The sequence below is a fragment of the Zophobas morio genome, unplaced genomic scaffold, assembly GCF_036711695.1.
Source record: "Zophobas morio isolate AGI-343-1 ecotype UQ-CSIRO unplaced genomic scaffold, CSIRO_AGI_Zmor_V1 ptg000020l, whole genome shotgun sequence".
In the NCBI taxonomy this organism is placed as follows: domain Eukaryota; kingdom Metazoa; phylum Arthropoda; class Insecta; order Coleoptera; family Tenebrionidae; genus Zophobas; species Zophobas morio.
In genome coordinates this window covers 5315025-5326531 of record NW_026972125.1, presented here as the reverse complement: position 1 = coordinate 5326531, position 11507 = coordinate 5315025, and the positions used below count along the sequence as shown (strand labels likewise).

The 11507-nt window shown below is 35.8% G+C and overlaps 2 protein-coding genes across 2 annotated transcripts; both read left to right on the top strand.

The window, feature by feature from the left end:
* Positions 1–128: 128 nt before the first annotated feature.
* On the top strand, positions 129–1296 carry LOC135131362 (microfibril-associated glycoprotein 4-like). The gene is made up of 4 exons (XM_064059039.1): positions 129–246; positions 295–760; positions 808–1041; positions 1098–1296. Exons 1-4 carry the CDS (start codon positions 166–168, stop codon positions 1250–1252), a joined length of 936 nt encoding a protein of 311 aa, XP_063915109.1. The 5' UTR covers positions 129–165; the 3' UTR covers positions 1253–1296.
* Positions 1297–7259: 5963 nt separating this feature from the next.
* On the top strand, positions 7260–8586 carry LOC135131440 (ficolin-2-like). The gene is made up of 4 exons (XM_064059198.1): positions 7260–7373; positions 7479–7998; positions 8055–8285; positions 8336–8586. Exons 1-4 carry the CDS (start codon positions 7290–7292, stop codon positions 8500–8502), a joined length of 1002 nt encoding a protein of 333 aa, XP_063915268.1. The 5' UTR covers positions 7260–7289; the 3' UTR covers positions 8503–8586.
* The last annotated feature ends 2921 nt before the right edge of the window (positions 8587–11507 follow it).

Here is an 11507-nt window from a genome sequence, read left to right as displayed (position 1 = left end):
GTTGGGAGATGATGGGTTTTTCTTGTAATTAATAATTTTTTTTATTTTAACTAACTACTATCGCAAATAAAAGTTTATCGCAACTCCTGACCCACAACCAGTTGTCTATATTAAGCAGCGAAAACATAACAAGATTACATCTAAAAAGCTGCCACAACCAAGAACATGGAAAGTTTACCAAAATATTTCCTATTCTGGAACATCACTCTGTTATGGACCGCCATTTTCATTACCCATGGCCACACGGTACGTACTCTTTGTAATTATTTCCAAAACCTCTTCAGTTTTTTCTAGAATGACGTGGACTCCACAAGTCTCTCCGCCATTGACTACCAAAAACAATCAGCTATTCTGACCAAACTATCTAGCGTTGAGTCAGCCATTCAAACAATCAATTCTCGCCTACAACAACTAGAAACACAATGTCAAAAAAACAACACCAGTGCATTGAAAAACCTCGAACTAAAAATCGATCAACTGGAAGCTCGTTCGAAAGTCGCCCCTATTCCAGAAAACTGCCAACAAGTCAAAGCTCAGGGTCATAACGTCAGCGGTATTTTCCTGGTGAAACCCAAGTATGCCTCAGACCCTTTTTTGGTCTCTTGCGACATGACCACGCGAGACGGTGGCTGGACGGTTTTTTTGAACAGATTCGATGGATCTGTGGACTTTTATGTAAATTGGGATAGCTACCAACACGGTTTTGGAAATCTGGCGGGAGAGTTTTGGCTGGGTTTGGAAAAAATTTACCAATTGTGTGGTGAGTGTTCAACTTGTTGAAATTTGGAGTAACTTGTGAGTCGCTAGGTTATCAAGTTAACGAGCTGCTGGTAGAGGTGGCTGGGTCCGACAACAAGGCAGCTTTTGCTCATTACAACCAGTTTGGTATTGGTAGTTCACTGGAGGGTTATCATTTGAAAACTGTGAATGGGTTCAGTGGAAGTGCTAGCAACCCTCTTGTTTACCATGCTGGTGCAAAATTTACCACAAAAGACCGAGATCAAGATTCTCTTCCTAAAGCGAATGCGGCGGTTACGTACAGTAAGTGGAGTAATAATTTTTGAACTTTTTAAAAACATGTTTTGTAAAATTCGTAGAAGGAGCATGGTGGCATCGCGACGGCCATTATGGTCAGCTCACCGGACTCTATAAAACCGCAAATCAGTACCAGAGTCCTCGCTGGGGAGAACGATATAACTTGAAAAAGGCTAGAATGATGATTAGACCACAATCTGATAACACTCTTCTATAAAACCACTTTTGTAAAAAGAAAAAAAAATAAATATCAATTCATTATTTAATGTTTCATTTATTTATTTAAATAAGGTTGAGAGATAAGGAACTGTGGATTTAGTTTCAAAAACAATATTTAACTGATCAGTCTTACGCAAGAGACATTTACGCCAAATCCTTAGTTGTATTTAAAACAAAGTTGTTTTGACAGAACCTTCCTCGCTTCTGAAGTATAATGAAGTACATCATGAAAGTTTCTAACTGCGATGGTTACCTGTACCTGTTTAGATTAGTGTCTGATAGATTAATTCGCATTCGTGCTACCGTGTTGACCAGTTCACTTAAGTTTGCGATTTGAAAAAATAAATTTAAAAACCACTCCCTTCCGAAGTGTGCTTGTTACGCTACTGACTGACAGTCCGTTGTCAGATTCTGATGACTCACCATGTTGAAATTAAAATAATCCGTCTCTAACAACCTTTGTCGTTATTTATGTTAATACATTGAAAGAATGTCACGAAGAAATTAGCAAATCTAAAAAATATTAATGCAGTGATAAATCACAAGTATTGACTCATCATACTTTGCACATTTAAGACAGGAGTCACCTGTTATGAGAGTTTTTAGAGTGCATAAAATATTTGTAGAATTTAGAAAACCAAGAATTTATAAAGAGTATAAAAATTTTATGAAGTCTAAATCGACAAAAATTTTAAATGACCGAGAAGGTTTAGAGAATCCAGTGAGGTCCAAGACTCTAGAATAGTCTGGAGTTCCAAAAGCTAAAGTATCGAAGGGTCCAAATGGTCCAAAATTTCCGAAGAGTTTAAAGAGTCTAAAGAGCCCAAGGAGTTCAAAGGGTCCCAAGTCAAAAGAGTTCAGATAGTTCATAAAGTCGAAATAGTCCAAAGGGTACAAAAGTTCAAAGAATCCAAGTTTATGGAGTGGAAGGAGCCCATCGGGGCAAGCAATCCAAGAAGTCCAAAGAGTCCAAATAGTTCAAATGGTCGCAATAGTCCAAAGGGTCCAAAAAGCCCAAATAGGACAGAGTCTAATTGGTCCATTGAGTCGAAAAAGTCCAAAGAGTCCAAGGAATTTAAAGAGACCAAAAAATCGAAAAAAAATGTCAAGGGTCCAAAGATATAAAATCTTGAAAAATTTAGATAGCCTGTAGTACAAGACTCCAAATAGTCCAGAGAGTTCATAAAAACCAAATAATGCAAAGAGTCCAAAGAATCCATAGAGTCTAAAGAGTTCAAAGGGTTCAAAGATCCTGGGAGTTCAAACATCGTGAGAAAAAAAAATACGTATAAAGTGTAAAAAAGCTAAAAGCCAAACAGTTTATAGAGTGCCAAATGTTCAAAGAGTCTCAAGAAGTCCTAACAATCCGTAGAGTCCAAAGAATCCATGGAGTGCGAAGGGTGTAAAGAGACCCAAGTCAAAAGGGTTCAGATAGTCCCAAAAATCCATAAAGTCGAAATAGTCCAAAGGGTACAAAAGTTCAAAGAATCCAAGTTTAAGGGGTGGAAGGAACCTATCGGGGCAAGCAATCCAAGAAGTCCAAAAAGTCCAAATAGTCCAAATGTTCGCAATAGTCTAAAGGGTACAAAAGTTCAAAGAATCCAAGTTTAAAGAGTAGAAGGAGCCCATCGGGACAAGAAATCCAAGAAGTCCAAAGAGCCCAAATAGTAAAAATGGTCGCAATAGTCCAAAGGGTCCAAAAAGCTCAAATAGCACAAAGAGTCCAAATGGTCTATTGAGTCCAAAGAGTCCACAGAATTTAAAGAGTCCAAAAAATCCAAAAAAGTGTCAAGAGTCCTAAGATATAAAATCTTAAAAAATTTAGATAGCCTTGAGTACAAGACTGCAAATACTCCAAAGAGTTCATAGGATCCAAATAATGCAAAGAGTCCAAAGAATCCATAGAGTCTAAAGAGTTCAAAGGGTTCAAAGATCCTGGGAGTTCAGACATCGTGAGAAAACAAGGAATTAAGGAAATCGAGATAGCCTAGAGAGTTCATTGGATGTAGAGGATCAAAATACGCATAAAGTGTAAAAAAGCTAGAAGCCAAACAGTTCATAGAGTGCCAAATGTTCAAAGAGTCTCAAGAAGTCCTAAGAATCCGAAGAGTCCAAAGAGTCCATGGAGGGCAAAGGGTCTAAAGAGCCCAAGGAGTTCAAAGAGTCCCAAGTCAAAAGAGTTCAGATAGTCCAAAAAATCCATAAAGTCGAAATAGTCCAAAGGGTACAAAAGTTCAAAGAATCCAAGTTTACGTAGTGGAAGGAGCCCATCGGAGCAAGGAAACCAAGAAGTCCAATGAGTCCAAATAGTACAAAGAGTCTAAATGGTCCATTGACTCCAAAAAGTCCAAAGAATCCAAAGAATTTAAAGAGTCCAAAAAAAAAAAGTGTCAAGAGTCCTAAGATATAAAATCTTAAAAAATTGAGATAGCCTGGAGTACTCACAAGACTGCAAATAGTCGAGAGAGTTCATAGAATCCAAATAATGCAAAGAGTCTAAAAATCCAAAGAGTCTAAAGAGTTCAAAGGGTTCAAAGATCCTGGGAGTTCAGACATCGTGAGAAAAAAGGAATTAAGGTAATCGAGATAGCCTAGAGAGTTCATTGGATATAAAGGACCAAAATACGCATAAAGTGTAAAAAAGCTAGAAGCCAAACAGTTCATAGAGTGCCAATTGTTCAAAGAGTCTCAAGAGGTCCTAAGAATCTGTAGAGTCCAAAGAGTCTATGGAGTGCGAAGGGTCTAAAGAGCACAAGAAGTTCAAAGAGTCACAAGTCGAAAGAGTTCAGATAGTCCAAAAAGTCCAAAGAGTCCAAAGAATTTAAAGAGTTCAAAAAAATTTAAAAAAAAGACAAGAAGTCCAAAGAGCCCAAATAGTACAAATGGTCGCAATAGTCCAAAGGGTCCAAAAAGCCCAAATAGCACAAAGAGTCCAAATGGTCCATTGAGTCCAAAAAGTCCAAAGAGTCCACAGAATTTAAAGAGTCCAAAAAATCCAAAAAAAATGTCAAGAGTCCAAAGAATCCATAGAGTCTAAAGAGTTCAAAGGGTCTAAAAATCCTGGGAGTTCAGACATCGTGAGAAAACAAGGAATTAAGGAAAGCGAGATAACTTAGAGAGTTCATTGGATGTAGAGGATCAAAATACGTATAAAGTGTAAAAAAGCTAAAAGCCAAACAGTTCATCGAGTGCCAAATGTTCAAAGAGTCTCAAGAAGTCCTAAGGATCCGTAGAGTCCAAAGAGTCCATAGAGTGCGAAGGGTCTAAAATGCCCAAGGAGTTCAAAAAATCTCAAGTCAAAAGAGTTCAGATAGTCCAAAAAATCCATAAAGTCGAAATATTCCAAAGGGTACAAAAGTTCAAAGAATCCAAGTTTAAGGAGTGGAAGGAGCCCATCGGGGCAAGCAATCCAAGAAGTCCAAAGAGTCCAAATAGTACAAATGGTCGCAATAGTCGAAAGGGTCCAAAAAGCCCAAATACCACAAAGAGTCCATAGAGTTGAAAATTGGTCCAAGAATTGGTGGTATTTTGCACATTTTTGTACATTTCAAAGGGCGATATTGGAAGAACCATTGGAGATATCGAAGAAATGAAAGCGGATATGACTTCTGGGGCCCGAAGTCTACAAGAAAATGTATTTAGTGAAATTTCGAAAATTTTGTTGAAAATTGGTCCAAGAATTGGTGGTATTTTGCACATTTTTGTACATTTCAAATGGGCGAATCTGGAAGAACCATTGGAGATATCGAAGTAATGAAAGGGGATATGACTTCTGGGGCCCGAAATCTACAAGAAAATGTATTTAGTAAAATTTCGAAACTTTTGTTGAAAATTGGCCCAAAAACTGGTGGTATTTTGCACATTTTTGTACATTTGAAAGGGTGATTTTGGAAGAACGATTGGAGATATCGAAGAAATGAAAGCGGATATGACTTCTGGGGCCAGAAATCTACAACAAAATGTAATTAGTGAAATTTCGAAAATTTTGTTGAAAATTTTGCACATTTTTGTACATTTCAAAGGGCGATTTTGGAGGAACCATTGGAGATATCGAAGAAATGAAAGCTGATATGATTTCTGAGGCCCGAAATCTACAAGAAAATGTTTTTAGTAAAATTTCGAAAATTTTTTTGAAAATTGGTCCAAGAATTGGTGGTATTTTGCACATTTTTGTACATTTCAAAATAGTCCAGATGGTACAAAAGTTCAAAGAATCCAAGTTTAAGGAGTGGAAGGAGCCCATTGGGGCAAGCAATCCAAGAAGTCCAAATAGTGTAAAAAAGTGTCAAGAGTCCAAAGATATAAAATCTTAAGAAATTTAGATAGTCTGTAGTACAAGACTCCAAATAGTCCAGAGGGTTCATAGAATCCCAATAATGCAAAGAGTCCAAAGAATCCATAGAGTGTAAAGAGTTCAAAGGATTCAATGATCCTGAGATTTCAGACATCGTGAGAAAATAAGGAATTAAGGAAATGGAGATAGCCCAGAGAGTTCATTGGATGTAGAGGATCAAAATACGTATAAAGTGTAAAGCTAGAAGCCAAACAGTTCATAGGGTGCCAAATGTTGAAAAAGTCTAAGGAGTTCAAAGAGTCTCTAGGAGTCCTAATAATCCGTAGAGTCCAAAGAGTCTATGGAGTGCGAAGGGTCTAAAGAGCCCAAGGAGTTCAAAGAGTCCCAAGTCAAAAGACTTCAGATAATCAAAAAAATATATAAAGTGGAAATAGTCCAAAGGGTACAAAGGTTCAAAGAATCAAAGTTTAAGGAGTGGAAGAAGCCCATCGGGGCAAGCAATCCAAGAAGTCCAAAGAGTCCAAATAGTACTAATGGTCCCAATAGGCCAAAAGATCCAAAAAACCCAAATCGCACAAAGAGTCCAAATGGTCCATAGATCCCAAAAAGGGTCCAAAGAATTTAAAGAGTCCAAAAAATCCAAAAAATGTGGAAAGATTCCAAAGATATAAAATCTTAAAAAATTTAGACAGACTGTAGTACAAGACTCCAAATAGTCCAGAGGGTTCAAAGATTCTCAAGGAGTCCAAAGAGTCCATAGAGTGCGAAGGGTCTATAGAGCCTAAGGAATCCAAAAAGTCCCACGTCGAAAGAGTTCAAACAATCCATAGAGACCATAGAGTCCAAATAGTCTAATGAATTCAAGTAGCTCCAAAGTCTAAAGGTCCAACAAGTCCATCTGCCAAATTTCAAAACATTCGGCTTTGCAGATTCAAAATTAATTTTGATTTTTTTTCCAAAAATCTGGACGTTTTGGGTAAGAACACGATACGGAGTCATAAACTACATGTATAAGAATATGCTATAAATACATAATTTGACAAGAATCGGCCCAGCACTTCCTGAAATTATATGTCTAATAAAAATCCGGGACGGTAGACAGAGTGACAGGCAGACGGACAGAGAGATGGAAACGGAAGACCTATTTCGTCGTAATGTAAGGGTCATGAAAGGTCGAGAAAACGTAAAAGTAGAGAGTCAGTCGACAGAAATTATGAAAGCTTCTCCAAAGTGTTCACTGTAGGTACATATAAGTGAACACACCATGGTAGCGGAACATTTTCTTGTAAACTGTGGGTGTGGGATGATATTTTTTTAATGTTGTTTAGAGTGATGAAACCCTCAATAAATCTCACCTTAATACTACGTCTATGCTAACATTATTATAAAGTTCATAACTAACTTACCAATAAACACTGATTTGAAAGATTCTTGAAGTCCTTTGAAACCGTCCAAGTGTGCCCAAAGTGCTCTAGCAGAACACCAAATGATTTGTTTTTTATTAAATCGGATACAAATTTTGTAAAGGTTAAAAATTATTTAAATATAAATCATACAATGTTTCATTTAATTATATAAACAATGCTGAAAGATAAAGAACTGCGAATTTAGTTTTAAAAACAAAATTTAAGTGATTGATTATTTTTTGTCTTATCATGGTAACTGACCCATAAATTAATTATAATATATATTTAGTCCAGTCTAAAACTAAGACAACAACCAGTTGATCTGGTTTCTCAACATGAAGACGATTTCTAAGTCAATTTTCGTTTTATTCTTATTACTAAATATATTTTTATTTTCATTGGAAGACGATCAAGGAAAGGTGAGTAAAATGCAACACAAACAAGGGTTGTTCGAAAATTTTAGAAAGTTTACCAAATTCAACAATTCTTTCTAAAATGTGATAACAGAGAGTCTTCTGCTACAGTTTGACGTTGTTTCCACGACGCAAAAACCTCCTGACTCCCTCAAATCCGAAGAAACACTGTTGAAGCAGTTTGAAAACTTTCAAGAAAATATTAAGGATAAAATAAAAGCTCTCGAATCAGCGAACGCCTTGCAATTAGAACAGTTAACGCATCGTCTAGAAGCTCTCGAATCCACAAACAATTTAAAATTGCAAGATGGTCGAAGGGTTCTTTACTCAAAACAAGAAGAATTATTTTGTCTTAAGCAACAATCGGGAGACAATCTTCCACGTAACTGTAGAGAAGTCAAAGAGAGAGGTTACGACTTTTCTACGACTTACCCGATTAAACCAGACTTTGCGCCTAAAGCCACAAGAGTTCGATGTGACTTAGAAAAACATGGAGGGGGATGGACATACATTCTAAATAGGTTTGATGGATCACAAAGTTTTGACTTTGATATAGAAGAATATAAAAACGGATTTGGTAAACTTTCGGGTGAGTTTTGGCTGGGTTTAGATAACATTAATTATTTAACTGGTAAGTTGTTAACCCAACTAACAGAATAAAATGAAGAGTTGTATGTAAAAATGTAGGTTATAAAGTCAACGAATTGCTGGTAGAACTCGTAGACTGGAACGACACATTAGTGTTCGCCCATTATGATCGATTCAGAGTGGGCAATGAAGACGAAGATTACATAATGACTGTGTCAGGGTATAACGGTACCGCTGGAGATTCGCTGGGTGGCAGTACCAATATGAAATTTAGTACAAAATCGAAAGACTTTGATAGCTGGCCCTCAGGAAGTTGTGCTAAAACATTCGGTAGTTGTATAACTTAAATTGCTGCTATTTTTAATGGGACAGCATTGCAGACTCAAGTTGGTGGTTCCAGGACTGTATGGGTTGTCTTCTCACGGGAAAGTACTTGAAAGGCAATGTTTCGAGCGAGCAGAGAGGTAAAATTATGTACTGGCACAAATTCCAAGGGAGCATATATAGTCTCAAGGAAGCTAGAATGATGGTTAGACCTAGAATTTAACCAAATGACTAGATATGATGGAAGCAGCACATTTTTTTTAACTGTATGTGTGACATAATAATAAAACCAACCTTAATACTTAAACTTAATTTTGCATTTGTTATTGCATCTACATCAGATGCAAATAATAATTTATTTCTTCTATCGTGATAAATGATCTCTAAATTCCTTGGTGTATTTAGTTCAGTACACGAAAACAAAAATTAAGCCCCACCCACCCGCCCCAATCCCATTTGTGATAAATGTTTCATTCGTAATCAGACCGAAGGGCGGAGTTCAATTGCAAAATCCTCATATCTCCACAAGAAATTATCAAATGAAATATGTTTTTACATGAATATTTGTCTAAAAAATTCTACCCTTTTAAAAACACATTTCATATGATAATTTCTTGTAGAGAAATGAGGATTTTGCAAACTAAACTCCGCCTTTCAGCTCATGAGGAATAAAACATTCATCACAATTGAGAAGGGGTGGGTGGGCGGGGCTTATATTTGGTCCATTTTATCTTAATATACGCAGCCTTCTTTTCCCAACAAGAAATTGACAATATGTTTAGCTATTCTATTGCTGAAAGAAAACCCTAGATATAAGAAAAAAAAAAATTAAGTCCCACCCACCCGCCCCAATCTCAATTGTGATAAATTTTTCATTCGTAATCAGACCGAAGGGCGGAGTTCAATTGCAAAATCCTTATATTTCTACCATAAATTATCATATGAAATATGTCTTTACATGAATATTTGTCTAAAAAATTCTACCCTTTTAAAAACACATTTCATATAATAATTTCTTGTAGAGAAATGAGGATTTTGCAAACTAAACTCAGCCCTTCAGCTAATGATGAATAAAGCATTCATCACAATTGAGAAGGGGTGGGTGGGCGGGGCTTATATTTTGACCATTTTTTCTTAATATATGCAGACTTCTTTTCCCAACAAGAAATTGACAATATGTTTAACTATTCTATTGTTGAAAGAAAATCCTATATATAAGAAAAAAAAAAAATTAAGCCCCACCCACCCGCCCCGCTCTCAATTGTGATAAATTTTTCATTCGTAATTAGAACGAAGGGCGGAGTTCAACTGCAAAATCTTAATATTTCTACAAGAAATTATCATATGAAATTTGTTTTTACATGAATATTTGTCTAAAAAATTCTACCCTTTTAAAAACACATTTCATATGATAATTTCTTGTAGAGAAATGAGGATTTTGCAAACTAAACACCGCCTTTCAGCTCATGATGAATAAAACATTTATCACAATTGAGAAGGGGTGGGTGGGCGGGGCTTATATTTGGTCCATTTCTTCTTAATATGCGCAGCATTCTTTTCCCAACAAGAAATTGACAATATGTTTAGCTATTCTATTGCTGAAAGAAAACCCTAGATATAAGAAAAAAAAAAAATTAAGTCCCACCCACCCGCCCCAATCTCAATTGTGATAAATTTTTCATTCGTAATCAGACCGAAGGGCGGAGTTCAATTGCAAAATCCTTATATTTCTACCATAAATTATCATATGAAATATGTCTTTACATGAATATTTGTCTAAAAAATTCTACCCTTTTAAAAACACATTTCATATAATAATTTCTTGTAGAGAAATGAGGATTTTGCAAACTAAATTCAGCCCTTCAGCTAATAATGAATGAAGCATTCATCACAATTGAGAAGGGGTGGGTGGGCGGGGCTTATATTTTGTCCATTTTTTCTTAATATACGCAGCCTTCTTTTCCCAACAAGAAATTCACAATATGTTTAGCTATTCTATTGTTAAAAGAAAACCCTATATATAAAAAATAAAACAAAAATTAAGCCCCACCCACCCGCCCCGATCTCAATTGTGATAAATTTTTCATTCGTAATCAGACCGAAAGGCGGAGTTCAATTGCAAAATCCTCATATCTCTACAAGAAATTATCATATGACATATGTCTTTGCATGAATATTTGTCTAAAAAATTCTACCCTTTCAAAAACATATCTCATATGGCAATTTCTTGTAGAGAAATGAGGATTTTGCAAACTAAACTCCGCCTTTCAGCTCATGATGAATAAAACATTCATCACAATTGAGAAGAGGTGGGTGGGCGGGCTCTTATATTTGGTCTATTTTTTCTTAATATACGCAGCCTTCTTTTCCTAACAAGAAATTGACAATATGTTTAGCTATTCTATTGTTGAAAGAAAACCCTATATATAAAAAATAAAACAAAAATTAAGCCCCACCCACCCGCCTCGATCTCATTTGTGATAAATTTTTCATTCGTAATCAGACCGTAGGGCGGAGTTCAATTGCAAAATCGTCATATCTCTACAAGAAATAATCAGATGAAATATGTTTTTACATGAATATTTGTCTAAAAATTCTACCCTTTAAAAAACATATCTCATATGGCAATTTCTTGTAGAGAAATCCGGATTTTGCAAACTAAACTCAGCCCTTCAGCTAATGATGAATGAAGCATTCATCACAATTGAGAAGGGGTGGGTGGGCGGGGCTTACAAATGCTCCATTTTTTTTAATATACGCAGCCTTCTTTTCCCAACAAGAAATTGAAAGCATATTTAACTTTCCTGTTGAAAAAAACTCAATACATTAAGAAAAAAACAAAAATTAATTATTTTAACATACATAGCCATCTAGAAACTTAGAACATGGTTAAAATGGTACTTCTTTGCAAGGAAATATGGATTTTGCAATTATGGAGCGGAGCCTCATTGCAAGATCGATATTTGTTTATACAAATTTTCCATTTTAAACATGTTTTAAAGTTCATGTTGTGAAAAGAAGTATAAAAATATAAAAACACAAAGATAAAATGTAAGCCCGCCCACCCGCCCTGTCTCAATTGTGATGATTTTTTTTATTCGCCGTGAACCAAGGGGACGGAACTTAACTGCAAAATACTTATTTCTTCACAACAAATTAAAAATATGTTTTTGAGTATCGTGTTGTTCAAAGAATACCAGGTACACTCAAAAACAAAAGGCAAAATAT

Coding starts and splice junctions, on each gene's coding strand:
- LOC135131440 (XM_064059198.1), top strand. CDS start 7,290: ATGAAGACGATTTCTAAGTCAATTTTCGTTTTATTCTTATTACTAAAT. Junction 7,374..7,478: donor TGGAAGACGATCAAGGAAAG/GTGAGTAAAATG, acceptor CTTCTGCTACAG/TTTGACGTTGTTTCCACGAC. Junction 8,286..8,335: donor AAGTTGTGCTAAAACATTCG/GTAGTTGTATAA, acceptor ACAGCATTGCAG/ACTCAAGTTGGTGGTTCCAG.
- LOC135131362 (XM_064059039.1), top strand. CDS start 166: ATGGAAAGTTTACCAAAATATTTCCTATTCTGGAACATCACTCTGTTA. Junction 761..807: donor AAAAATTTACCAATTGTGTG/GTGAGTGTTCAA, acceptor GTGAGTCGCTAG/GTTATCAAGTTAACGAGCTG. Junction 1,042..1,097: donor GAATGCGGCGGTTACGTACA/GTAAGTGGAGTA, acceptor TAAAATTCGTAG/AAGGAGCATGGTGGCATCGC.